At 37.5% G+C, this 27433-nt stretch overlaps 1 protein-coding gene across 5 annotated transcripts in view; it reads left to right on the plus strand.

The window, feature by feature from the left end:
• The first annotated feature begins 6483 nt into the window (after positions 1 to 6483).
• The window catches only part of LOC131435024 (membrane-associated guanylate kinase, WW and PDZ domain-containing protein 1), a 35283-nt gene continuing 14333 nt past the window's right edge, over positions 6484 to 27433 (plus strand). Inside the window, exons 1-3 of one of the 5 annotated variants that reach the window (XM_058602480.1) lie at positions 6505 to 6552; positions 6607 to 6662; positions 18721 to 20125. In XM_058602480.1, the coding sequence (XP_058458463.1) occupies positions 19662 to 20125 (464 nt within the window). In that variant the 5' untranslated portion in view covers positions 6505 to 6552; positions 6607 to 6662; positions 18721 to 19661. Of the gene's footprint in view, positions 6663 to 18323; positions 18657 to 18720; positions 20126 to 27433 lie in introns of those variants that run through there. The other 4 variants (XM_058602483.1, XM_058602481.1, XM_058602484.1 and 1 more) reach the window with 4 other exon arrangements.

Consider the following 27433-nt stretch of genomic DNA (forward strand, 5'->3'; position numbering starts at 1 on the left):
TATTTTTCACATAATAAACAGTAACTATAGTGAACTTGTTCTTACCCTTCAGTGTTGCTAGTAGTATAGAAAACTCGTTAAAGTACATTGTCACTCTGACAGTGTATCATGACAGTGTACCGCACGATGCAAAATGTGTCCTTGAAAATTTGTCGAAGTATTCCGTATTATAATTTGTATTTGGTGTGAATATCGTAGTATTCTCATTGATTGTGTTTGAACCTGGTATTTTTTCACGTACTTTCATATACCCAACATTAAATCTAAGTTTGTGCCATTTAGATAGTATATCCAAATACAAATTATAATACGGAGTACTCCGACAAATTTTCAAGGACACATTTTGCATCGTGCGGTACATTGTCATGATACACTGTCAGAGTGACAATGTACTTTAACGAATTTCCTATAAAACTAGCAACACTGAAGGGTAAGAACAAGTTCACTATAGTTACTGTTTATTATAGTGAAAAATATGTAAACACAAGCGAAGTCAGAAGAACTATAATCTTAACCGAAGTATTGTAAAACTGGAGAGATGAAGGTAATAGAATCGCGCGCAGCCAAATGCTCTACAAACAAGTTAATTCAATGATCAGCAAAACGAGCACAGTGCTTGTTGATCTAGTGATAAAGGAACTGATGCAACAAGTGAGCGCCGTCAAAAAACGTACTACTGATGATAATAGGCCAACAGGCGTTGTTTGCGAGGAATCACGATGGCATATCAAAGTGGAAGATGTTTGCAACTGATTTGAGTGTTTCTTCTGGCGATGGTCAAACAAGTAAAAGAAACGGTACGAAGGTCGGTTCATTAATAAGTCAGTATATTTATTAAAGTTAGGTTACAGAATAAAAATACATTCCATCAACTGCATCATTACCATTTATTTACAAGATATGTATACATATATATATATATATATATATATATATATATATATATATATATATATATATATATATATATATATATATATATATATATATATATATATATATATATATATATGTTTGATATGTTGTTAAACATCGTCCTTATGATGGAATTTGAACTGGTCCATGAAAATACGAAGAGCCCACATCCCCTAGTAGAACAGCATCTATAAATTCTGTATACTGAAATACATAATACTAAATTGAAGTAGAATAGAAATATGAATATCATTACCATTACGAAAGCTTCTCGGTGTATTAGCCGGCGATATTTAGACTGATTGTTGCAGTTTAATACAGCAACGATAAACAAACAAGTTTGTTTTGCACCGTAGCAACTAGCATAAAGCGTTGCCAGAAACGATCTCCTTTCACATTTTCACACTATCGCAACGAAAGGGAGATATTTGCTAGGCTTACTTGTTCATGCTGTGAACCAAACATTGGCGATTCGTTTATATGGGACTTAGGGGTATTATTATTTGTATTTGGTCTATCTTTCTACAAATTCTACTCGGAATTGGTTGAGAATTATGTTTAAACCAGAATTCCACATCGAAAAGAGGGAATGCCTTGGAATGTATTCAAATGTGCTAATAAAATTTTTCTTTATTTCACATATATCGATGTTTGTATATAAATGTTGGAAGTCCGGAAAGATGCAACGATTCACAAATTTTTGAATCATTTCTTTTGAAAAAACATCTAACGGAAAACCCCTCAATCAATGAGCTCTCAAGAAACATATGTGGTGTCAATGTGCCAGTTGTTATTGGAGACTCTGCCTTCAGATTTTCAAAAACAATGATGAAATCCTATCCTTTCAACGTCCTGGGGGATAAGTATAAAAAAAAACTAACATTTTTCTTACGCCAGTACTCGACGGATCGTTGAAAATGAATGATAAAGACTATTGTATAAATTCAAAGTGGATTATAGATCAGCAAAGTAATGAAAAGAATCGAGATATTCCCGAAGAAGCAGCAATTATAAACGATAATGATGACAACGCAGAACACATAAGGCATGATTTTACTAAATATGTTAGTAAGTCAGAACAAATCATTTGTTTTATTAACTAATTTCTGTGTTAATCTCTGGAGCTTAAAAATGCGATGAAAGCATTTTTCATCTCTGTTGTGCTAGCTACTAATGTTTCAAGAAGAGCTGTTCGTTGTGATTCTAATTCGAAAAGTTTTTCATCAGTCTTTTGCAAGTAGTTTTGTTGCTTTCTGATTTCTTTATCCATTTGACTCCAACGTTTTAGTAATTCATTATGAAATTAATGTTTCTTTTTTTTACAGCCCTTAATTACGTTGCTGGCTCAGGATCCGATGGTTGTTGATGAGGTGATTCTGTGTCTGAAGCTTCCATACATTCCTTGGCGATTTCAAAGTTGTTCGCACCTGCAAGTTCGTATTTGTATAAAATACAAGTACATATTTTCTCATTTATGAATTTAGAATGTAAAAGGAAACTTTTCTTATACATATTGATGCTTCGAATATACTTTCTTCAATTTGATTTGATATGTTTTTTATGGGGAATGTTCAAAGAAATGATTGGATTTTATCGTACAAACTCCAAATCGACAATGATCCCTTCCGAAGGACCGATGAGTGCCTTCTCTTTTCTGAAAAGCAGAAATCATGATTTTTCCTATTTTACTCTGGTTTTACTTGCTTATATTTTGAAGAGGAGTTATAACTCACAATGTGCACATTGTATAAACATAACTTATCTTTAAGTATTTTTTGCACATGCCTTACAGAAACTACCTAGAGCCACTTTACCTAAAATTCGGTTATTGAACGGAACCTCAAAATTGGGTGGAATGAATTTAAAATTAGTTATTATTATTATTAGTTGATTATTAATGTCTTTCTTGGTAAAAAAAGGCATATTCCAGAGTTTTGTTTTCATGAAACTACTGTTGGTTAGTACGTTATTGATTTTTGACGTCAATCTATTTTCGATAGTCGATCTATTTTCGTAACCGGCCGCATCAGCCGCAGTTTCCTCGCCGTTGTCTGCCATCGGAAAGTTTGAGCATTTGAAAACGGTTCGGAGTCAGCCTAACTAGGTTGACAGATTTTTCTCGCTTCGCCAGACACTCAAATTAACCAGATTTATTGACAGATTTTCAATTTTTTTCAGATTTTCCAAATTTTCCTAGATTTTGTCAGATCTCATCAGATTTTTACGGTTTTGGCCTCTATACGATAGGTGGGTGAGGCCTTTTTTGCTCACTGAAAATGAAGTCCGGTCAAAATTTGCTTGTACCTTATAATCAAAAAAGAACCGGAATTTTATTAAAAAACGCAAAATTTGAATTTTTAATAAATTTCTTTATTATTGCCTTCAAAGTACTCTCCTCCTGCGGCAATACATGCATGCCAACGCTTGATCCAATTTTCCATACAAGTTTTATAGGCCGCCGAAGGTATGGCCTTTTGTTCATGCAGCGAATTCTCTTTTATGGTCTCGATGGTCTCAAAACGCGTTCCCCACAATGGCGTTTGAGTCTGGGGAGGAGGAAAAAGTCACACGGGGCCATATCTGGAGAGTACGGTGCTTGGTTGATGATATTGGTTGAGTTTTTGGCCAAAAACTGCGGCACAACCAACGCTGTGTGAGCCGGCGCATTATCGTGGTGTGGCACCAGCCGAGAATCGACGCGTTTCAAACCCAAAACATCAGTTAAAATGTTAAATGGATCAGCCGAACATCCATAAGAGATGCCCAACAACACAGCAATCTCTCTAATCGGTACAGAACGATTTTGCAACACGCCGATTCAATGTTTTCTTCAGTAACAGATGTTGTTGGGCGGACAGGTATCTCATCATGATCTAAGCTTGTACGACCACCTTTGAAGCGTTTATACCACTCGTATGCCTGTGTTTTTTCTAGACACGGTTCACCAAAGGCTTTTTCTAACATTTTCAACGTTTCGGAATACTTAAATCCATTTGCAACACAAAATTTTATGCACGCACGTTGTTCTAAATTTTCATCCATTATAAAAATCGCCACACGAAAATTTTTCAACTTCTTTGTATAGACGCCAAACAAAAACTAATCATACGATATGCGTCAAAATTTGACAGAATGTGTATAAAAGTGTTGCCAACGTTGAGAGAATAAAAGTTTACCGATTGGACAAGCGCGGGAATTTTAAAATGAAAATTCCAGTTCTTTCTTGATCATAAGCTATATAGTAGACCCAGACAAATCCAGATAAATTTTTGAGTCAGAGACAGATTTTTGAGAAAATAACCTGGTATCACTGCTCTGTGCTCTCCTCTAGCATTCCGGACGTTGAAACCGTTGTATACAATATTGAAAATTTTGAAAATCACTTGTTACAATTCCTTTTATTTTGTTGTCTAGTACCAAGTGAATTTGTTCATTTTTTGTTTGTTTATAGCGGCCCTTACACGAGAATTATTAATGTCGTTTTTAATGATCACTAAAGTAATGGCATTCTAAATTTGAATGGAGAATTCATCATTACAGTCCGTACACGTTCAAAAGGAATGAGAGTATCGCCAAATACAAATAATTTAATTTGTATTTGGTATCGCCTCCGTGTTCCATGCCAAGAAACAGGGCGATACTTCAATTGCTTGAAAGGAAAGGTGAAACTGTTCATTTTAGTCATTTTAGATGGTTTCCGAACTTTTTAAAATTAGAAATAGTAAATGAGACGACAAAATTACCCGCAGAAACTTTTTTATGTTGATTTATTCAGTGGATATGGAGGAACAGTGGACACAATTGCATTCCTTTTAAATATAAACCAACAATCCATCGATTTATTATAAATTGATCTTATAATATACGATTTTTGTCTTTCTATATAGAAAGGTATTAGAGTTGCTGGAAAACCCGACTTTCGAACGGAGCCTCGGAGACCCATAGTGTTATATACTATTCAACTCAGTTCGACGAGATTGGAAAATGTCTGTGTGTGTGCTCTTTTCGAAGATATTTTTACCGCTCAATTTTCTCAGAGATGGCTAAACCGATTTTAACAAACTTAGACTCGTTTGAAAGCTACTGTCGAGCCATTGATCAAGTTCGAAGATCAAATAGCTGTGACTTCTGGTTCCGAAGATATAATGGAATAAGTGACGTGACCGACAAAATGTGTTTCTTTACCGCGCTTGTTTCTCGGGGATGGCTTAACCGATTTAAACAAGTCTAGGCCCGTTTGAAAGCTATTGTTAGGTCATTGATCAAGTTCGAAGTCAAATGACTGCGACTTCTGTTTCCGGAGATATGATGGTATAAGCGACGTAACCGACAAAACACGTTGATTTTTACCGCTCATTTATATATATATTTTTACCGCTCATTTATATATATCTTGATCTTGACAAAAGCACTATTTCCGAAATCGAAAATTTTTTTCAAGGCCAACAATCTTATAATTGCATGAAACGTCAAGATTTAGTATTATCTCAAATAATTTTTTTTTTGAATAAACAACTTTCTGGGACTGATTTTGATATTTTTACTAAGTCCCAGAAAGTCGATATTTTCAAAAACACAATTTTTTCGAGATGGCACTAAATCTCAACGTTTCATGCAATTCTAAGACTTTTGTCATCAAAATTTTTTTTTCGATTACGAAAATTTCATGTACGCCCCCCTATGGCAATTTTTCACGATATATGGAAATTCCACTAAATGGACTAAGAAGGGTTTTTTTAGATTAGCATCACTCTTCTCATACAAAAGGGCAACATAAATGTCAAGCACTAGTTTGAAAACATGATGCTGACTGTGTGACCGATCAGGGCAATGTGTTATGTGTTTAACAGTCCGTGTTTAGTACCGTTCTCGAAAATAGATTTAAGAGACTTCAATAGATAATAAGCTTTTTAGACCTAACGTATTTTAAAACACGTATATGTTTTTTAATTAGTTATTATTTATTTAAATTTGAGAAAATGTATTTATTTAAGATTGTGAAAATGTATTTATGTAAGCATGTATGTTTGTGAAAAAGTAGAAAAGATGATGGGTTTTTGCGCGCTTTTGAAGATTTCTGATTTTCGAATGGGCTTTTCCCATCCAAACACTATTTCATGAAGACCAACATTGGTCAGATGGAAAACTAATGAATAAATAAATAAATAAACACTGAAGCATGCTTTTGTGAGCTATTCGAATCAATCTGAATCAATTGGTGTCAAAATTAGTATCCGAAATTATTTAATAAAAGTATGAAATATATTTTCATAATACTGTTATGAAAGAAGAGAAAGGTATTATCACACCACTAGGTGGATCAAGAAGGGTTTTTCAAATAGGAATTGAAGTCAGAATTGAAACATGCATCAATGCTTTTCTCAATTTGATGTCAAATGATTGTTAAATTCGCCCTTCTTTGAAAAACAGCTGAAGCGTTCGGTCAACAAGCGGCAAAATTTTTGTTCAGTGTAATTTCGCTCTCTTTTGTAACTCTCGCAACTTACACACACACACCTATAGCTAAATTTTCCGCACATATCCAACTGGAATTTCTCAGTAGTCAAAGTTTGAGTTTTGTTTGAAAATGGAAGTTGTTGAAAATATTGTTCAATCTGTTGTTGCGTTTTATTTCAAGTAAGACTACTTTTTCCTGTTTTAATTTACCATTAATCTCTGTATAAATGTTAGTGTAAGCTGAATAGATAGTGTCCTGAAACCGGAAAGTTTGATTTACATTGGAAAATGTAAGTTTTTATATGACACGATCGCAAGATTTTTATTCCTCCTTCATTCGTTACTACCGCGCTCCATCCATACATCCTTCGTTACACCAACAACCTACATCCCACAGCACAACCATGAGCAGCAACAATTTCGTTGGCACCTTGCGTACCTCCACCGTCCGACCGACACCGTACGCCTTGTTCTATCTGTTATGTTGTGTTTGGCGTTTTGCTGTATGTCTGCTGCTTCCGTGGCCGTTGTTTGAATGGATTGCACGTTCGTAAATAATATGCCTTCCTTTCATCCTAAACACATTCAGCAGCGGCACTGGAATGGGGGTGTTCAAATTGTTTATGCTTGAATTTATATTTGTAATTACAACTTAGATTATATTCTATAGAAAATAGACTAAATTTATGAAGTTTGGTGTGGGCAGTTTGGAATATACTTTGAGGATTTGATCAGATAGAAAAAAATACACAGGATCTATCTAGATAAAATCATACTCTCAGAAGCAAATAAACGAGCTTTCTACTATTTCCTCGTTTAAAGTTTTTGTAATAAGTGCTAAATGGCACATCACACAATGTGTCATTAGTTGACACAGATTTGACCATTAATATAGTACAAACGAACTGCTCGACATCGTTTTAACTACCAGGCCTGTACTTTCATACGACGATGTCTTTCACACGCACACACAGGAATTACACTACTTTTCAGAATCTTCTTGGTATCTTGCATCTCACCCGCTTCTTTCAATGTCGGTACGCGGAGACATCACATCACAACATGAAATGGATTACCTTCTAAAGTAAAGGAAGTATACGATATGCAAGCGTTTATTTCTTGCACAGCCATGATGAGTGAGAATCGTTGATGAGATGGATCTATCGTATTACAGCCACGTTACGAACTATTAACTTTCCTGGTGATTAGATTTTATAATCGTTCGCATCAGAAGACTTCAAAGTTATCACACCATCATGTCTGGCAATGGATATAATTTGAGAATCGCTCCCTCATATGATAGCAAGTGAGAATGATCGATTAGGACATGTGAAGTTTCTTTTACTGTGTAATTGTGTAAGTTAACTTAGAATTCGTTAAATCGTTCGGGGACATGGGTACATACAATTGTTTTTGCGCATACTGTGTCATAGGCAAATATGAAGCACATAGTCCAATAAAAATATCGACAGTCCCACGACAAAAGGGCTTAACTGCAAATTACAGTTTCTCTTTGTTTACTTTTTCTTTCACGATTTACCGGATTGATTTTATATTGGACGCCTTACTCTTCGCAAAACTTTTAAGTTAAAACTACAAGCTTTCGATTTATATTGGAAACTTTCAAAAAGTTTCAGTAATGGCTCCGTAATAATCAAAAGAGAAAGTAAATAAAGAGAGGCTCTCATTTGCAGTTAGGCCGTTTTGTCGTGGGTCGATATGCTCTTTATGCAATTTTTTGCGGGACTTGTTCACAACATAATTTGTTCTCATGTTTGTGCTGAGCGAGTGTTGCTTTTTTCTGACTCTAGCGTAGCGAGTGTTTCTGAACTGAACATTTGTTCTAAGGGGGCTGTACAGGCAACCGACTGAATTTTTACCTATTTTTCAAGAGCTTATTTACAAGAGACAAAGTAAAATACTCGTTTTGGATCTAAGCATATCTTTTCATAATGCACGAATTTGGTTTCACCGGGAAAAAGTTGGGAATTTTGGTGCAAATCCGAAAAAAATACTGGTCCGTTCCCATTGGTTGGTGAGCTTGACGGTATTGCAAACATCATCACATACAATCAATTAGCGTTACAATTTGATAAAGATATGCGTTACAGCTTTTAGCTTCGTTATTTAATTAAATAAATAAGATATGGAACGACTTGAATAAGATGTTGATTGCATTACGCTCCAACATCCGGGGTTCCCGGTGGGGCTTAACTGAGCTCTTAAGCTCTTAATTTTTAAGTAAAAATGGCTATTGTTTTTTTCAGTATTCTCCATGATGATCGATACACTTTTGCATGCGTTCGACCCAATCAGAATAGCATGTTTGCCACTGTGAAGATGGTACCTCAAAAACATGGTTTTTGAATGCTTCAACGGCATCTTCTGGCGTATAAAATCGTTGACCACGCAATTTTTTCTTGATGTACGGAGTTAAAAAACATCATTGGGTTTGAGGTAGTCAGGTTCATATCTTCAACTGAACGTTATAAAAGGGGATCCGCTGCTGATCATTGGAGAGAAAGAAAACGAAAAGTGGACAACATTATTTAAAATCAGTTCTTCTAGTGGCTCTAAATGTTACCTAAAGAACTATAAAGAACTTTGTAAATCGAAAATTAAAACCAGCAGTGTAGTGCAAATCTAAGATAATTCGATTAGCTTTTGTTTTGCAATTTTCCGAAATGAAATAATCGACATCAAAATTCTCTAAGGTGCCATTTAGAACCATAATTTCATACCCGAAGAATCATGCGAAATTTTACTTCACTATACTGTATACGGCCCATTTTTCAATCAGTTGTAGTTTGTAGTAGAACTTTCTGCTGATTTTTAATATAAAATGCATTGCACCGACTCAGAAGCCATTCGTTTCGATTTTGGCTGTCGTCAACGTGTTGATTATGGCTCGATCGAGGCGAAACATAACGCTTGTTACCACAAGCGGAAGAAGCAGGTGACTCCAACAGAACACATATCAGTATCGCACCCACCGACAACAGGTCAGCTTGGAAAAAGTAAAAAAAATCAGTTCAAGAGATTTTCTACAAAAAAATGACTGAAAAAATCATTTCCGAGATTCTCATTCATGAAACAAATCCACAAAACTCAGACTGTTTTAATTCCAGCTGGCTGATTACACTGCACTATTCAGATCAAACCAGACCCTGTCCACTTGGAGCGAAATCAATCTTCAGTTCAGCAACGCCATCGCACGGCATCACATTCAACATATCATGTCAATTGTATGGGTGCGCAGTGCTCCTATTTTTCTCCCCTATTTCTATGTACGAGATTCGATGCGGACTTGTCTGAGGGCGCCATGTTCGCAAAAAAGGATATTGCCAATGATTTGTTCGGGAAATGTGAGAGCTGGATATCTTGTTAATATGATGTCTTTGATCCAACCCAATAAAACAGAATAAAATGTTTTTTGGTTGGTTTTGCCTTTTTCATATAGAAAGGTTATGCAATCACTGTGAAAATCGACTTTTGAACAGAAGAGGTCCGAGTGTCATATACAATTCAAATCAATTCGTCGAGGACGCAAAATGTCTGAGTTGATATGTAACGTAGGAGATGGCTGGACCGAATCTAATACAACATTCCTGAATTTTGTTTGGATTTGATTTTCGGTTTCAGAGTTATGAAGTAATATGAGCAAAAATATGAAAATATACCTGCTATTTTTTCTCACAGACGGCGTGACCGATTTATACAAATTTAAATTTAAGTCAATAGTCTTACGGTTCTATACAAAACTTCTGAATTTCATCTGGATCCGACTTCCGGTTCCATAATTAAAGGGTAAAGTGTGTTAAAAATTTTATAACATCACTTAAAAGGCGAAACAAAATTTAAAAAACAGGTAAAAAGTCTAACCTAGCCTCAAAACTACTGCGATCGATGATCATTATCAGTAGACGACCAAACAAACTAATTTCGACTATCCTGGTTCCCGGTTTCGATTCCAGAGGTACCAGAAACAGTGGTCATATTTTCTCAAATGGATCTCACTCACTTTTCTCAGTGATGGTTTAACCGATTTTCACAAACTTAGATTCAATTGAAAGGTCCTGTGGTCCGGAATTCCATTCATTATATTGGTCCTATATATTCACTTCTGGAAACTCTAAATCTTCTAATTTCTTTGTTTTATATCAATATGCCGTTGGATAGAAAGAAAACTTGTTTTTAAATTATTTAGAAAGAGTCTTGTTTTGGGTATGAATAGAGAACAGCGAATCATGTCTTTCAGTGTGGGTGAATTGAAGCAGAACACGTACCAAGTAACAAATTCAATTTAATAAATACTTGTAGTAGTTTTCAGTGTTACTTCATAAATATAGCATAACAACTTTAAACTCCTCAAACTCCTAATAAAATCATTATGAGATTATACTCCAACCTATTTTTTTAGATATGAAGCAAAATGAAGCATCAAACCTATGTCATATCTATTTCGGAATGATTTAGAATTCAAGAAGGTTTTAAAATCTCAGAACAAACGTGTCATAAATGTACCTTAAAACCATAAAATGTAATATGAGTGAAACTGTCATCCGATGAACACGCACACATAAAACTAGTTTAATAATTCAGAGAGGCATTGATTATATATGTCATAAATCAAATACTAGGAATACACATCAAACCGCAAAAATTTTTAGTTTCTATATTATCGATCATCGGAGCATTAAGCTAAGTTTTGAGTTGTTTCGTTTCACTGTATATTCATTCTGTGCGCAAAACATGTCTGTCACCTGATCGTTGTACGCGAAATCATTGTACGGGAATCACGTGTCTGTCATCGGTATAAAACTACTTTAATCGGTAGTCATTATCAGTAGACGACCAAACAAAGCGGCAGGGTGGCAAGTGACCGGGAAAATCGGGAAAACCGGGAAAAAGTCGGGAATTTGGTTTTACCGGAAAAAACCGGGAAAAAGTCGGGAATTTTAGTGCAAATCCGGGGGAAAAATTACTAGGGGCTGGGGTCCACTAGGAGATTGATAGTACCTATTAGCTCTCTCCGGACTGTACCAGCCTAGATGCCGTGTGGAATCCGGCGGAAAAAAATGAACCAAGAATAGATCCACTGGGTTCCTGCTTCCATGTCGTAAAAGGCGACAATTGCAGGAGTTTCTTTTTCCTTTCAGTTATCAGATATTTTCAATGTTTTACTTCTGATTACTCTATTTTACTAAATCATCTCTTTATTCAATCTATCAATTTCCGTCTAGCTTCGGAGAAAAGTTTCATTAGGAATGATTTCTTCTTCCATGTTATTGATTGTCTTTCAGGATTATAAAATGAATGATAAAAATAAACCATTGCGCAAATCCGTTTATATTACAAAGTTAATAACAGAGATAACATATATCGGTATAATGAATACATAGTAAAAAACACTTGATATTAATATTTCAAACAGTAAATTAATATTTTTCTCGGTAGCCGGCTGCCCAAATCAACTAATATAACCAATTAATAATTTCAATAAATAATTAAAATAATAAAGCGGAAATAATAAAGAATCAAGACGCGCGTGAAATCTGTTGACCTTTGTTTGGTGATTTAAAATGATTTTATAATAACTGTTTAGAATATTTCAATGCAATGAATCAACTTTTTTGTCTAAATCCTATTCGCTCGTTTATTTTGTATCACGTAGTTTCATTTATAAAAACGTGCTTAATCCACCTAGCAGTGAGATGATACCTTTTTTTATCAATCCGCATGTGTTTTTTTGCATGACTAAAAAAAACGCGAAAGGTAGATGCATAAACGAGTGACTGCATACTCGACAGCCGGCTGTCCGGAGTTTTGTCAATTTCGGAGATTGACTGTTTCGTGCATTATATTGCCAGCACAAAGTAACACATAAAACGATAATACTTAAAAACATTCTTGGTAGCCGGCTACCCAGAGCAATAAACACATGATAACATTATTAAAACATTTACTAACAAAGTATCCTCTCCTGTGATGCATGTGGGAATGCAGAGGATTCCTCGGTTCTTAGTAGCAACATGCATCGAACTAACAATCCTTTCCCTCCCAAGTAGATCTGCATTCGGACGTGGCCGGCGTCGGTATTGATCAGCATGCATGGTTCAATACAGTTTGCACAGTGTGAAACAATGTGTTATTCCCAAACATGTTACTTCAAAAAATCATTTTGCAATCTCAATTGGTCCAGATCAATAACGGAGTAGCAACACACGGGCGGTCTCTAATGCTAATGCTAAAATCCGGGGAAAAAATTACTAGTCCTAATCTTAGTAACGATTTTCAGCATCATGATTTTCCTGATACAACAAATGAAAAGATGAAGGCCATTTTGTGTTTGAACTAGGAGTTCAGTACAAGTTTTTAAATTTCTTATTGTCCCTCACAGGTTCAATGGTGCACAATCCATTAAAATGGAGCCAATACCTCAGCAATTTTAAATCAAGAGCTTTCTTAGATTCCATCAGTAACAGCACAATAATTGCTCATAATGAAAAATAAGGTTAATTTGGATGCTTCTGCTGATTTCTATTAAATCTCGACAAATATTATAAAAGATCCCAAGTGCAAATGACAGTTTCTCTTTGTTTATTTTCTCTTTCAATTATTACGGCGTATTCCTGTATTTTCCAACAGTTTTTTAAAAAGCAAATCGAAAGTTGATAGTTTCAGCCGTTATTCTATGCAAAGTGTAAGATAGAAGGATTGCCTATAGGACCGTAATAATCGAAAGAAAGAGTAAAGAAAGAGGAACTGTCATTTGCACTCAGGACCTTTTATAGTGTTTGTCTTCAAATTTCAGAATAAGTATGCATAATGGTAAAAGTAACATCAGGTAACATGTTTAATATTTTTTTTAAGAATTCTTAGGAGCCGTGTTTTTAGTTGCCAGCTAATGATTCCACTAATTTCACCAAAATTTGTCGGTAATGTTGTAATTGTTGATAATTGTGAGAATACTTTTTCCACTATTTGCAAGGAGTATTAGATGTCCTTCTTTGACAGCTGAAATTAGTTTTTCACAGTTCGTAAGAGCCTGTTCAGTGTCGATGATAAGAGTATCAAATTTAGATCATCTCAGTCACTAGAGGCATAGATTGTTGTTGTTTTTTCTAAAGTGACAAGCCCTCGCCAAAACCCAACTCTGAAAGGATATCGTATATGTTGTTAGCAATGGTCCTCATGTGCACCTCGTGCACTGCACAACTGGTCAAACTGTCAACTCTGTGAGAACTTGTATGCACACATTCAGGAGAGGCTTCAGTGGCTTATGCTTATGGCAGTTGAAAACAAATTGCTGGCTCAGTTGCAACGTCGAAACGGTTCTGATATCATACCATATAAGCAGTGCACAGCCCGTAAATTTAGTCACGAGACGTCACTGGTTGTTAGAAGGAATCGGGTTTGAGAGAGAAGTGTTGTGCTTTAGTTCATTCATTTTAAATTTTTGAGGTTATACTATACCAGGCTAAAAAAGTATTGGAATACGCTAGTCCGCGACCGGTCCAAAAGAACTAGTTCTCCTCGAAGATTAAGTGAACTGGAGTTCTTTATTGAAGAATGGTAGCTCTTTTTTCTTCTCAATAGAATAGTCTTTCGAAACGTTTGCGTACTTTGAAAATGTATATAAAAGAGAATGATTATTGGTAGAACACATGCTAAAAGACTTCACTATTATTGAATCTGTTTACTACAAAATATAATTTATAGCTCTCATATTATTTTCGAAGAGACATACAAAGCTTCAGAAAAACGAAAGAACGGTTCAATAGAACTAATTCTTTCGGTACAACTATCAAGTTTTCAACAGTTCTTTGAAATGAACGGTTTTGCGATTTCTAAAATACACTCCTAACTTACATAAGTTTTAAGGAGGACTGATTCTCCATATAGCCTTTAAAAGACTGATTCAGTGGTAGTCTTGAAAAAGATTGAATAGTTCGAAAAATAATTATTTTAATTGTAAGACTTTAAATTGAATTTTTCATCATTAGGCTTTCAAATAACTGATGATATTTCTGGAAAACTACAAAACACCATGAATAATCGTCGAATATGATGTGAAAGCTGCGCTTAAGAGCATTCTTGGAAAAAGCAAGAAGTTTAAATAAATTGTGTTGATTTTTCAAGAAAATTGCAAGAATTTTGATGCTTCATTCCTTCGTGAAATGCAAGACTGATCACTTTCATCATCGTTAGAGAGATATGTTTCTTGTTTTAATCCTATTGCTACATCGAAGTTACTGGCGAAGTAAAAGGCAAAATAAAGATGGAATACATTGGACTATATGGTACTGTTAGTTCAGAAGATGAACGTTTGGACAAACTGTGGATGAGAGTTTTAATCGTAGTTCCAAGGAGATATCCGAAAAATAGTTGTTTCTCAACTCTCGATGTTTTTTGGACATGTTAAAAAACCGGGAATTTTTAGTCTCGCGCACCGGGAAAAACGGGAAAAAACCGGGAAATTGAAATCGCTAATTCACTTGCCACCCTGCTGAATAGTCATCTCAGCAGTAAAGTCACAATATTGGTTTGCAGATTACTTATCTTTCGATCAACGAATATTGATAAAATTAGACACAATATCTTTGCCTCGGCTCTAAGAAACAATATTGCAGGAAAAAAATTATTCAATAATGCTTTTATAGCGACGCGAAAACTCGAAGCAAAAGCATCTATTTTCATCTTACCCTAAAAGGCAATCTATTAAACAGAGACAGCAGATCTCACTCTAACTAATGATATTCGCATATGAGATGACTTCTGGAGCTGAGATGAATGGGGGTAACGTTACCCTGTATGTCGTCGTGATAGATGTATGTTGCTTCAAAATTCTACCAGTAATTAACTCAATTTTTATGCTTTGTGCTGTGCTAGTCATCTTATAAGGATTTTAACTTTTAATGTTTGGTCGAACATTTATTGCAGTTTTTTAGATTCTAGTATTGGAAAAAGCAAATTCACGCAATCAGTTTTGCTATATTCGTGAAGCACAATTCTTTTTTCATATATGACGTCATTCCTTTCGACTAGACTGTTTTTTCCCTTCTATTTATTCGCGTTTCGCCTTCAACTCATCAGTGCTTAAAGCAGTTCAAATTGAACTGCCATTTTGTGCCTAGCAGTTCAACTTAAACCGCTAGGCAGACGCAAAGTTTGCACTATTCTTGCAACCCTTAAATAATATAACACAGGTGTTATATTATTTCTGACGTCTCAGGCGTAAACGAATGACGGCTTATTACTGGCTGTCGCAGAATGTGAACATTTAGGGGTTTTGTTTGTTTGTGCAAAAAGCACATATTTTGTTTCTATTTCTTCGCGTTTCGCCTTCGGCTCATTAGTGCTTAAAGCAGTTCAAATTGAACTGCCATCTCGATTTTTTGCCTTTCTCATATAAAAAGGTTATGTAATCACTTGAAAAACCGACTAGTGGAAATTGGCCCGGAGGGCTAAGTGTCATATACCATTCGACTCAGTTCATCGAGCTGAGCAATGTCTGTGTGTGTATGTGTCAAATAATCTCACTAGGTTTTCTAGGAGATGGCTGAACCGATTTTGACAAACTTAGATTCAAATGAAAGGTCTCGTGGTCCCATACGGAATTCCTGAATTTCATCCGGATCCGACTTCCGGTTCCGGAGTTATAGGGTAAAGTGTGTTCAATATTGTACACCGTCACTTAAACCGGCGAAACAAAAAACGTAAAAAAAATTCTAAACTGGTCTCAAAACTACACAAATCGATAGTCATTATCAGTAGGCAACTAAACAAACCGATTTCGGCTATCCTGGTTCCCGGTATCCAGTTCCGGAAGTATCGGAAATAGTGGTCATATATACCAAAATGGATCTCACTCACTTTTTTCAGCGATGGTTTAACCGATTTTCACAAACTTAGATTCAAATGAAAGGTCTTCCGGTCCAATACGGAATTCCTGAGTCTCATCCGAATCCAACTTCCGGTTCCGGAGTTATAGGGTAAAGTGTGTTCAATATTGTACACCGTCACTTAAACCAGCGAAACAAAAAACGTAAAAAAATTTCTAAACTGGTCTCCAAACTACACAAATCGATAGTCATTATCAGTAGTCAACTAAACAAACCGATTTCGGGTATCCTGGTTCCCGGTATCCGATTCCGGAAGTACCGGAAATAGTGGTCATATATAGAAAAATGGATCTCACTCACTTTTCTCAGCGATAGTTTGACCGATTTCCAAAAACTTAGATTCAAATGAAAGGTCTTCCGGTCTCATACGGAATTCCTGAATTGCATCCGGATCCGACTTCCGGTTCCGAAGTTATAGGGTAAAGTGTGTTCAATATTGTACACCGTCACTTAAATCGGCGGAACAAAAACCGTGAAAAATGTAATAAACTGGACTCTTATTCCCAATCTTGGGGTCAATTGAAAAGTCTTATAAAAGCAAAGCCTTGGTATTACATTCCTGTAGTGGAATTTGACCTTCTGTTTCAACAGACTTCGCAGTCGATTCAGAGTGTACAGAACCCATTGCGTGGCTAGTGCTACGATTCTTCTACTGACACTACGAATCCTTCCAGATCGGGGTTCGAACATACGACAACTGGTTTGTAAGACCAGTGCCTTATGCATTGAACCGCCAACCCGGGATAAAGGTCTTATGGTTCTACTGAAAATTACTGCATATTTTCGGATGCAACAAACATTTAATTCGTAATTTAGAGTGCGTACTAGTAGAGTTTGTATGTCATACTAGTTAATGCACAAACAATCTGTTGGTTTCTTTCAAAAATCGAAGAAAAATTTTTTGAATAGAATACCACAATATTATACATGAGAAAGGCATCATTACACCACTAGGTGGATTAAAACAGGTGTTTTCGATTATTAACAGCAGCATACCGCATGCTCTGATAATTTCAACTCATATTGATCAGTTACGAAGTAGCAACCAGAATTGTTAGTCATTCTTACTGAAGACAAATAAATAATGCAATGTATTTTTTCGAGTTGTTCAAAATGTACTTGTTTCAGAAATAATTACAATCGTATTGTTTGGGCCATCGTATGGATTGATTGGTGATAAAATAAAGATCAATAGCACACATTTTTCTGTATACTTTTAGTGCTATCAAAAAAAAAATGTTTCCCAAAAAATCTGACTCAGAAGAACTGCCATCGATTGTTGAACGACTGTGAATAAATTATCGCTTAAACGTCCTAGCGGTTTATGCAATCTGCAATTTAATGAGCAGAAATTTTTCTTATGTCCGTATTTTCCTGAAAATAATTCAGTGTTGCAAAAGTTTTTTCAGAAATGTTCAGAACATATTTGAGTTGTATACAATTAATGTACAGATTATTGTTTTGTAACTAAACCGTATCATGTCAATCGAACGATTATTGAATGAAAATCAACACAGTCGCATGGAAATTTCGATCATCTATATAACTGTGTTCCGAAGGGGTTCGTTTAACAAGTATTATCAAGGGAGAAAGTTTCCTGCAAACATCTACTCTCGGTGCAGAGGCCCCGAGCGAAAAAAAATATGTATGGTATCGATTGCACCAACTCTCAAGTCCAATAATAATTACCCATGTTTATGAAACTGTCCGAGGAGAATGGCAACCAGTTCCGGCAGAATTATTATTCATAATTAATTATACTGCTCGGTCCTATTTCTCTTCTTCTGCCTATCAGCCCACAGTAAAGAAGTGCTTGTCGTGGCCTCCGTGTGAACTTCTTGCAAATATTTTGAGTATACAAAGCAACCGTATCTCGGGAGAGTCAAGTTGACTAACATTGTTAGTTAGCAAATCTGTAGGGTGACCAGCACAATCCGTCCGATAGCGTTTGATCACGGTAAATTATCAAATTTAAAGGATGATATTGAAACTGTGTTCAATTTGAAAATGTATGTTAAGATGAACAAAATTACGAAAATGACTCCTGCTCATCTTGTCACCCTATGCTACATGGTACGTAATATAAGCGGTTCGGTAGAAGACTGAAATCGGTTGAGGAATTCATCGCTGCAAAGGGCTGCATGAATGAAACGAAAGTTCCATAGGAGTTTCTTCACGACGACAACAGCAAAACCCCTCTCGAGTTCGAACTGGACAAGTATGGCGGTATTTGTGTTCTTTCAGAGCACATAACGAGTCGAGACTGGAAGCTCCAGTCGCATAGTTTGAGTATACAGTTAGCAGTAAAACTCACTGCTATTATAAATTTATTCCAGTTTCGAGCAGCACCCATCAATCGCCACTGCCAGGTTACGTTGCGTACGAAATTCAATCTGTAACAAATAAACCACTAATAATGTGTTTTGATTTTCTCACCCAACAGGTTAAACAATCGCATCAAATTTGGATTATATATTTTCCTATGGTTGGCATGAAACACAACGTTGGGTAACATGTGAGTGTCTGTTGCCTTTTAAAATTAGGCGACGAGGGTATTTTTGTACAAGAAGAGAGATTGCAATCGACGGTTGGCTGCAGCGTGTTGATGGGTTCAGGACCACCTATTGGAACGTGAAAAGTTTTAAATATTTTTATGTGGAATGCTTTATGCATGATTCATCGAAAACAAATGTGTCGTGTCTAAGAAGAGAATTTCTAAAGTGAAACTGTGCAACACCTATAATCCACAACATCATCATCATCATTACTGTAATCCTAAAAATGATTTATATCTCAACCCATTGCTTGTCAATGCACGCAATGAGTTTAAAATCCAGCCAGAAGCAAGAAGTCACAGTGTTTACATGAGCGAAAATGCAAGAAGCGTCATTCGCTACACTGTATATAGTAGAAGCGTGTGACGACAGGTGATGTGATCCGTTAGTGGATAAAAAATAGAAAAAAAAATGCTACAGAAATAAAGCGGTCGAAGAACTTGCCTCAGTGAGTCAAGTGCTATGACAAACAAGTGCCACGGAGGAGTAGGGAGTGCAAAAGAAGCGCGCGAGGAGATTAATATGAAAAGGTGATCAGTAAAGAGCATAAAATGTTTTGCAGCTAAAAATATACCTTTGGCGTCCGTGAATTTACACACGAGAGTGCATTTAAATGTTGTGTTTTTTTTTCTTTTTCGAAAATAATTCCAATTTTGTGCCTGATTGCATTCGCATGCACGCAGTTGTGTTATGAAAACGTAAGAAACGAAAAACGAGCTTTTTGTACGCACACACCGTTTTGGGCCAATTCAGGCTAGCCCATAGTGATGTTGACCAAGAAGTGACGGAGCAAACAGTGCGGTAGCAAGAAAAAAAATAACACCATTCAATGACAGACAAAAGTGAAATCAAGCTAAAGTTGAAGATGAATGAGTCAGGAGTTCCTGGTGGAAGTAATAGCAGCACTGTGGCGATGTCTGAGCCCGGTAACGATTTGTCGAAAGTAGGCGGAAACAGTAACATGAACGGTGGCAGCAATACTATCACTGTCGGAAAAGTTACATCTGATGATAACGGTGCCGATGTGGGACCAGACATGATGATGAGTCCCACGGGAGTAGTCGTTAACAATGGTGGTCACCAGCATCATCACCACCATCATCACCACCACAGTCACATTCATCAGCAGCAACAGCCTCAGTCAGTTGTAATGAGTAATGGGTCTGGTGCTTTCTACGATCAGAAATCCGATATTTCCTCTACAGTACCAACGGAGGAGGACGACGGACTTGGACCCTTACCACCCAAATGGGAGAAAGCGTATACCGATAGTGGAGAGGTGTATTTTATCGAGTAAGTAGATATGATTTTGTGTTCCCGATCATGCACTACATGTTTTGCTCAGATAAGTTGACCACTTGCGAGGTGGATTTAATACCGAAATATATAGTACGTCATTTTTTTCTATAACTCAAACTGAATGAATGATCATAGAATAACCAAGAATGTAGTTGTTGTTTAGTTAGTTCTATACATAAAAATTCTCTTCATCCTCTCAAATATCATAGGAAAATATCAGTATCTATTTTGGTTATAGCAAACTAAAAAAGAAAAAAAACTGTCTCAAAATATGAAATGAATAATTATTTGTTAAGAAAGACTCATACGGGCACTTTACGCTTAATTTTCCCATATTATATAGCCTTCCTATAAATATGGATCAACTATGCGTAGAACGGCAGATGAATCGTCAGGTGGTTTCAAGTTTACCGCCGCCTAATGCATGAGATTAGTTACTAAAAATTGTATATATTCCCGGTAGGAACTTTGGTCGTAGACTGGAACGGATGGCTGCATCAATGTCAACTTCCCTCTCTGAGCAGCCTAGATAGACGGGTAGTGTCGGTAGCGGTTTCTCAACTGGCTAAGAATAACACTACGGTTCACCTGTACCGTTGGTATAAGTCCACCAAACAGGTAAGCCGTGTGGCATCCGGCGGAATTATTTATTTATTGGTTTCCTGTTCCATGTTGTAAAAGGCCACAAAAATAGGAACTTCTAAGTCAAGGTGTATTTCCGTGCCGATGACTGAATGGCTGCAGGAGGTTAAATAATGCAGTCGTGAACGGAATATCTTGGGGTTTTCCCTTACTGTGTTAAGCGAAGCTCTGGCACAGTGGACGACTTCTTTCTTCGCAACTCGTGGGATTTAAATGATTAAAATATTAAAAAAAATCCTTACATGGTTCGCTGTAGGCGATTATAAGCCAATATATTTGGTATCTTCTAGTTGTTGTACGATAAGTGCTGGAGATGAAGTGTTCATTACTCTAATTGATAATGGTTAGAGTGGCACAAATCAATCTCCAGCATAAACGTACAGCAACTATAAATCTATCCAGACTTCTGCAAGAAGGTAAAGCTTCTATAGCTTTGGTTCAAGAACCATATTTCCAAAAGGGGAAACTTCTACGTTGGAGAATTGTTAAACCCAGTCTTTGTTGCCTTCAACAAGAACGGTATGTAAAATCCACGTGAAATGCCTCGAGCATGCACACTTGCAAATAGTACTCTCGATGTTTCTCTCATATCGGAGCTTACAACTCGGGATATTTGTGCTGTCACAGTTGGTATGACTATTGATGGCATAGACAGAAAATATGTCTATTGTTCGGCAAATTTGACGCATAACCAACCTTCGCCAAGCGATGACTTCAAAAAGGTTGTATCATATTGCTGCAAAAGTGATTTACCGCTTGTAATCGGCAGTGACATAAATGCTCACCATGTCATTTGGGGTAGCACAGATATAAATTTGAGAGGTTCTGATATGATAGAATTTGTAAGCAGTACAAACCTGCACATAGTCAATGCAGGAAACCGTCCAACTTTTGCGAGATCTGGAAGAGAGGAGATTTTGTACGTAATTCTCTGCTCTGATAGAATTGCGCATGAGTTGGTGAATTGGCTCGTCTCCGATGAGGTCGAACCTTCGTTGTCTGATCATAAGTATATCTTCTTTGATCATTCAAACGTTAAATTTGATATTATCACATATCGTAATCCCAAATCTACAAACTGGGACCTCTATGAAGAGGGCTTGGCAACTAGATTTTACGGATACTAACCAACAATTGAAACTCCAATTGATTTGGAAAATGTTGTCGATGAGACAAACTCACTCATAGTTGCAGCATATGAAGAGGCTTGTCCACTTCGGATTGTGCGAGCTACTAGAGAACCTCCTTGGTGGAATGCTGAACTTGCTAGACTAAGGAAACTATGCAGAAAAGCTTGGAACCACCGACGCAGAGATGGGTCGGAGGCATTCGTGTCGGCTCGAAGGGCTTACAAAAATGCTCTTCGATCGTCTGAGCGAAGTGGTTGGAAAAGCCTTTGCACAAATGTCTCTAGTCTCAACGAGGCTAGCATATTAAATAAGTTACTTTCGAAGTCTAAATACTTCAATGTCAGTTTCTGAAGAACTTCAGATGGTGAACACTTGTCTGATGAAGGTGATGTACTTCACTATCTTTTTAACACTCACTTTCCAGGATGTATGGATCCATCACCGACAGCTCTTCCCGAGACTTTATCAGGTAGTTACGATTCTTGGGCCCTTGCTCGAAGCGTTGTGACGATTGAATCGGTCAAATGTGCAATTGAGAGTTTTGCTCCGTACAAGTCTCCTGGAAAGGATGGAGTTTTCCCAGTGTTACTGCAGAAAGGGTATGAACATTTCAAACATGTTTTGAAGAAAATACTTACTTTTAGTCTTGCGACAGGATATATTCCAAGACCCTGGCAGGAAATAATTGTCAAATTTATTCCCAAAGGCGGTCGCGACACTTATGAGGAAGCGAAGAGTTTCAGGCCTATCAGTCTTAGCTCATTTCTTCTTAAAACTGTTAGTCTGGGCGTGCATCCGCTGCATGGAATGCAACATGCTTACCAGCGTTGAAAGTCCACTACAACCGTGTTACATGATGTTGTGTACAACATTGAAAAAGCTTTCTCACAAAAGCAATCTTGCTTGGGAGTTTTCGTAGATATTGAAGGTGCCTTTTATAACGTGTCTTTCAATTCAATTCTGGAAGCAGCCCGTGGTCATGGCATACCTTCAAGTATCACAAATTGGATACACGCAATGCTTAGCAATCGACTTCTTTGCTCATCGCTTCGGCAAGCAGATATTAGAAAGCTGAGTGTCTGTGGGTGTTCTCAGGGTGGTGTACTATTTCCACTTTTATGGAACCTAGTCGCTGATGGTTTGTTAACGAAACATAACATTTCCGACTTATGGTTTTGCCGACGATTATCACATATTGCTGACCGGTATAAGCATTAACACTCTCTTTAATTTAATGCAGCAAGCCCTGCGATCTGTTGAGCAATGGTGTTGTCAGGTTGGATTATCTGTAAATCCTGGCAAAACATCAATGGTGCTTTTCAATCATCGTAGGATAATCACAGGAGCTCGTCCGTTACAGTTCTTCGGTTCATAGGTCACTGTGGTCGATCAAGTTAAATACGTCGGGGTTATTCTTGACTGAAAACTGAATTGGTCTGCTCACATTGACTTCAGGATTAAAAGAGCTTGCATGGCTTTCGGCCAATGCAGACGAGCTTTTGGAAAATCATGGGGACTCGAACTCAGATACATTCATTGGATCTACACAACTATTGTTAGACCAATTTTTGCTTATGGATGTCTTGTATGGTGGCAGAAAGGAGAAGTCGCGACAATTCAGTCAAAGCTAAATCATCTCCAAAGAATGGTCCTAATGACGATGACAGGAGCATTCACGACACCTCCTACTGCTGCTCTAGAGGCGCTACTGTGCATTAAACCACTACATGTGTTCCTAAAACAAGAAGCCTTACCTTGTGCATACCGTCTTAAGGTTACAGGGCTTTGGAACAGTAACCCATTAGATTATGCTACCAGCCACACTCGCTTGTGGTCTCAAATGGTTACGTGGGATGAGTATTTGCTCGCTCCTAGTGACCTAACTCTCACATGTAGTTTTCCTTTCAAAACATTCAATATAATCTATCCTCTTCGTGAGGAATGGTTGTCTGGTTGTCTGGAACGACAACTTGATGAACACATAGTTTGTTATACGGACGGTTCTCTGTTGAATGGTCGTGCTGGTGCTGGTGTCTACTGTCGTGAAATGAGGCTGAAGCAGTCTCATTCACTTGGTAGATACTGTACTGTGTTCCGAGCAGAAATCTACACGATTCTGTGTGTAGTACAATCGGCACTTCAGCAGAGAATCTGTGGTAAACGAATTTTTTTCTGTTCCGACAGTCAGGTAGTCTTAAAAGCACTCAGTTCGAATGACTCACGGTCGAATCTAGTGATCGCATGTCGAACTCAAATTGAAGACCTCAGCATTTCAAATACTGTTTACTTCTTATTAGGTTTTTTACCGTCACTGCTAACCTCAATCGGATGAACACTTTTTGACAGTCCAGCAGTACTGTTTGTAAACAGAAATTTCTTTTGTTTGTTTATTGACAAATTGGATCAGACCATTTACGGTCCGTATCGCCTAAATAAAATTTTAAAACATTTGTTTACGATTGAATACGGTTCGCTTTTAATATTTATTAAATAAAAGTGACTAGTTGCAAAGTGTAAAGATGATTGTTTGAGATGTGCTCTTCGATTCTTGTTTAAGCTTGTTTGTAAACAGTACCGCTGAACTGTCAAGGATGAATACTTGTTCATTCGTGTCGTCACGATAAAAAACCTAATGGGTACCCGGCCATTCTGGTATTACTGGAAATGAATGGGCTGATGAGTTGACTAGAGCTGGTGCAACGAATGATTTTGTTGGTCCTGAACCAGTTTTACCACTTTCAACTAGTTGGATAAAGCACAAGATTCGTTCTTGGGCTGCATCCAAACATGTCAGCTACTGGCGCAGCTTGCAAACTTGCGCTCAGACAAAAGTATTTAAACCAGATTTAAATCTGAAAATGTCAAAGTGTCTACTGCATTTTCCAAGCATCATTGCAGTATTCTGGTCAGAGCTCTGACTAGACATTGCAAGCTCAATTATCACATGGCTACTATTCAACGTGCTGAGTATTATTCGTGTGATTTGTGTGAATGCGATTATGGTACTTCATATCATCTGATATGTAACTCTCGTTTCTCACCCAATGCGGTAAGGAGCTATAGTCAGAAGGGTTCATGCTTCTTCCTGGAGTGAATGAATCCTTTCTGTATTCACCTTAAATAGGGTTTAGCAGATTGTTTGGCATCCTTTAGGAGGTACCGAATTTACTTCTGCTCGTACATACTGCGAATCGTTCTGCATTCTTCCGGGAGTGCAGAATGGTGTCGCTTTTGTAAGATCTCTAAATTATCTCGGGGGTTGGAGGTTTTATTAGCAGCAGACTGTTCGTAGAGGTTCAGAATTTACTTCTGCGTCTACTAAATGTGATTCCCAGCAGATTGTTCAGCAACCCTTAGGGGTGCAGAATTTACTTCTGCTTTTATGTGTTTTTGTGTCGTCAATTTTTCCCATCATCCTAGTCCAACCCTTACCATTTCCTTTCAATCCTTCCCTTTTATATATCGGAAAAATGATGCTAAAAACAAATTGATGGCAAGGCCAATTTGTTCTGATTCCTGATAGACTGGGAAGGGGGTTAGCTTCTGCAAGCCTGTTCTCCACAGATCTCACAGTGCTATGGGAAAGCATGGACGAGAACGTCTTTACCGGGAAGCTGACTAGAATGATCAAAGCAATGTTGGACGGTGTGCAGAACTGCGTAAGAGTTTCGGGTGAACTACCCACTTCATTCGTATCTTGCCGAGAACTGCGACAAGCTGACGGAATCTCATCCTTACTGTTCAACATCATCCTGGAAAGTATAATGTGATTAGTCGGGATTAACAGTCAAGATTGAGAAAACCTAAAACGGTTATGTGCCCTAAGCACAAACAGGGTAACCCCTAAATGAGTCAAGATAAGATTTTCATGAAATTTGGTCAGTTTGTGTGCTTTGCGGACGACATAGGCATTATCGACAGAAACTTTGGAACAGTGGCAGAGCTGAATAATGTCACTATAAATTGAAACTTTCTAGGAAGTGAAGGAATGTGTCTGTCTTGGATCCTTACTAACTGACAATAAAATAAGTCATGAAATATTCAGTGGAAGTCGTGTCTACTCTGCGTTCTGAAAGAATCTGCGGTCCAAAAAGATTCACCCCGCATCAGATGTATCATGTACAGAACGCTCATAAGACCGCTGATCCTCTGCGAAACACGAATCATACTCGAGGATGACCTGCAAGCATTCAGAGTTTTTGAGCGACGATCTTCGGAGGTGCGCAGGAGAACGGTGTGCGGTGGCGAATGAAGAACCTTGCCATTAGAATGATCTCATTGAAACATGATTTTCAATGAACTAATTTTGACACAAATTATGTAGATTCATTTGGGTTTATGAAGAATGATTCGAGCATTTCACAGAAGCATATTTCAATGCTTACATCGCCTATTCGGTAGCATTTGTGAAACTGAAAGTATCAGTAATAATAAATTTGATTTGGCTCATGGAACCCCTTCTAAGAAAATAGCAAAAAATGCGACTTGCCAGTTACGTTACTTATAATTTTATATCTTCGGAACAAACAGTGCTCGCCATTGTGAATCTATTAGAAGCTTTTAGACGCGTCTAAGATTCTTAAATTGTTATTAAAACATTGGGTCCCTGTTGGGAGGGACATTAGTCTCTCTGCCCAAATCGATAATTAATCCCCCAATCAATAATAATGACGGTTCATTTAAAAGAGGCAATAGTAAGAAAAAGCGGTGCACTCACCATTTGGGTTGTCGTCACGTTGCCAAAAATCACGTCTTTCTCGGCGGTCTCGCCGTCCGCTCTGTTTCCCATGTTTCTTCTTCTGGTTCTGCCTGTCGACTCCAGCGCCAAACCACGGAATCGGCTCTCCGGATACCCTCGTGCTATCCACGATAATGTGACGATTGCACTTCCAGGGGAAACGCTGACCCCTCGCTGATTCTTCACCACTTCGGTTTTCACCGCCTCCGCACAGGAATCCGATTCCCAACGGCCCTGCCGTACTCTCCAAAACTGCTTGCTATACCGCTGCAGTGCGATCACACAGCGACGCCGGAACCACTCGGGAAACGCTTGACACGGGAACTCTGGATGTTGGCGTGGTGATTACTCCCAATTTTTGCTGTGAACGGGTCAACATCCAAGTCCGTTGATTTTATCGAGACCACCGATAAGGATCGCTGACCATTCACTCGGGACTCCCGAGACACGCGGTCACGGTTTTTTCAGTCGCTTGCTTCACACTTTCCCGGTCTTCTTTTTTTTCACGTCCTCTCGCTCGCGTGTTCACCCAAAAACTGATTTGTCATTTTTTCCCTCCGTCCGGCCGGCGTATTCAAAATAATAATCCATACCGTTTCGCTCTTCAAGCGAGTATTTTACTATTGTCCCTGTTTTAATGCAGAGTGTTTCGTGCACGCTTAACACAAACCCCTCATGAACCTTAAGTTACTAACTTAACTGTAACAAAATTTTGATCAAAAATCTCTGAGAAAACATAACGTACACTGGGGCCTCTTTCTATGCGGTTTTTTTAATACGATTTTTCTTACG

This window comes from Malaya genurostris, chromosome 3, assembly GCF_030247185.1.
Source record: "Malaya genurostris strain Urasoe2022 chromosome 3, Malgen_1.1, whole genome shotgun sequence".
Taxonomy (NCBI): Eukaryota; Metazoa; Arthropoda; class Insecta; order Diptera; family Culicidae; genus Malaya; species Malaya genurostris.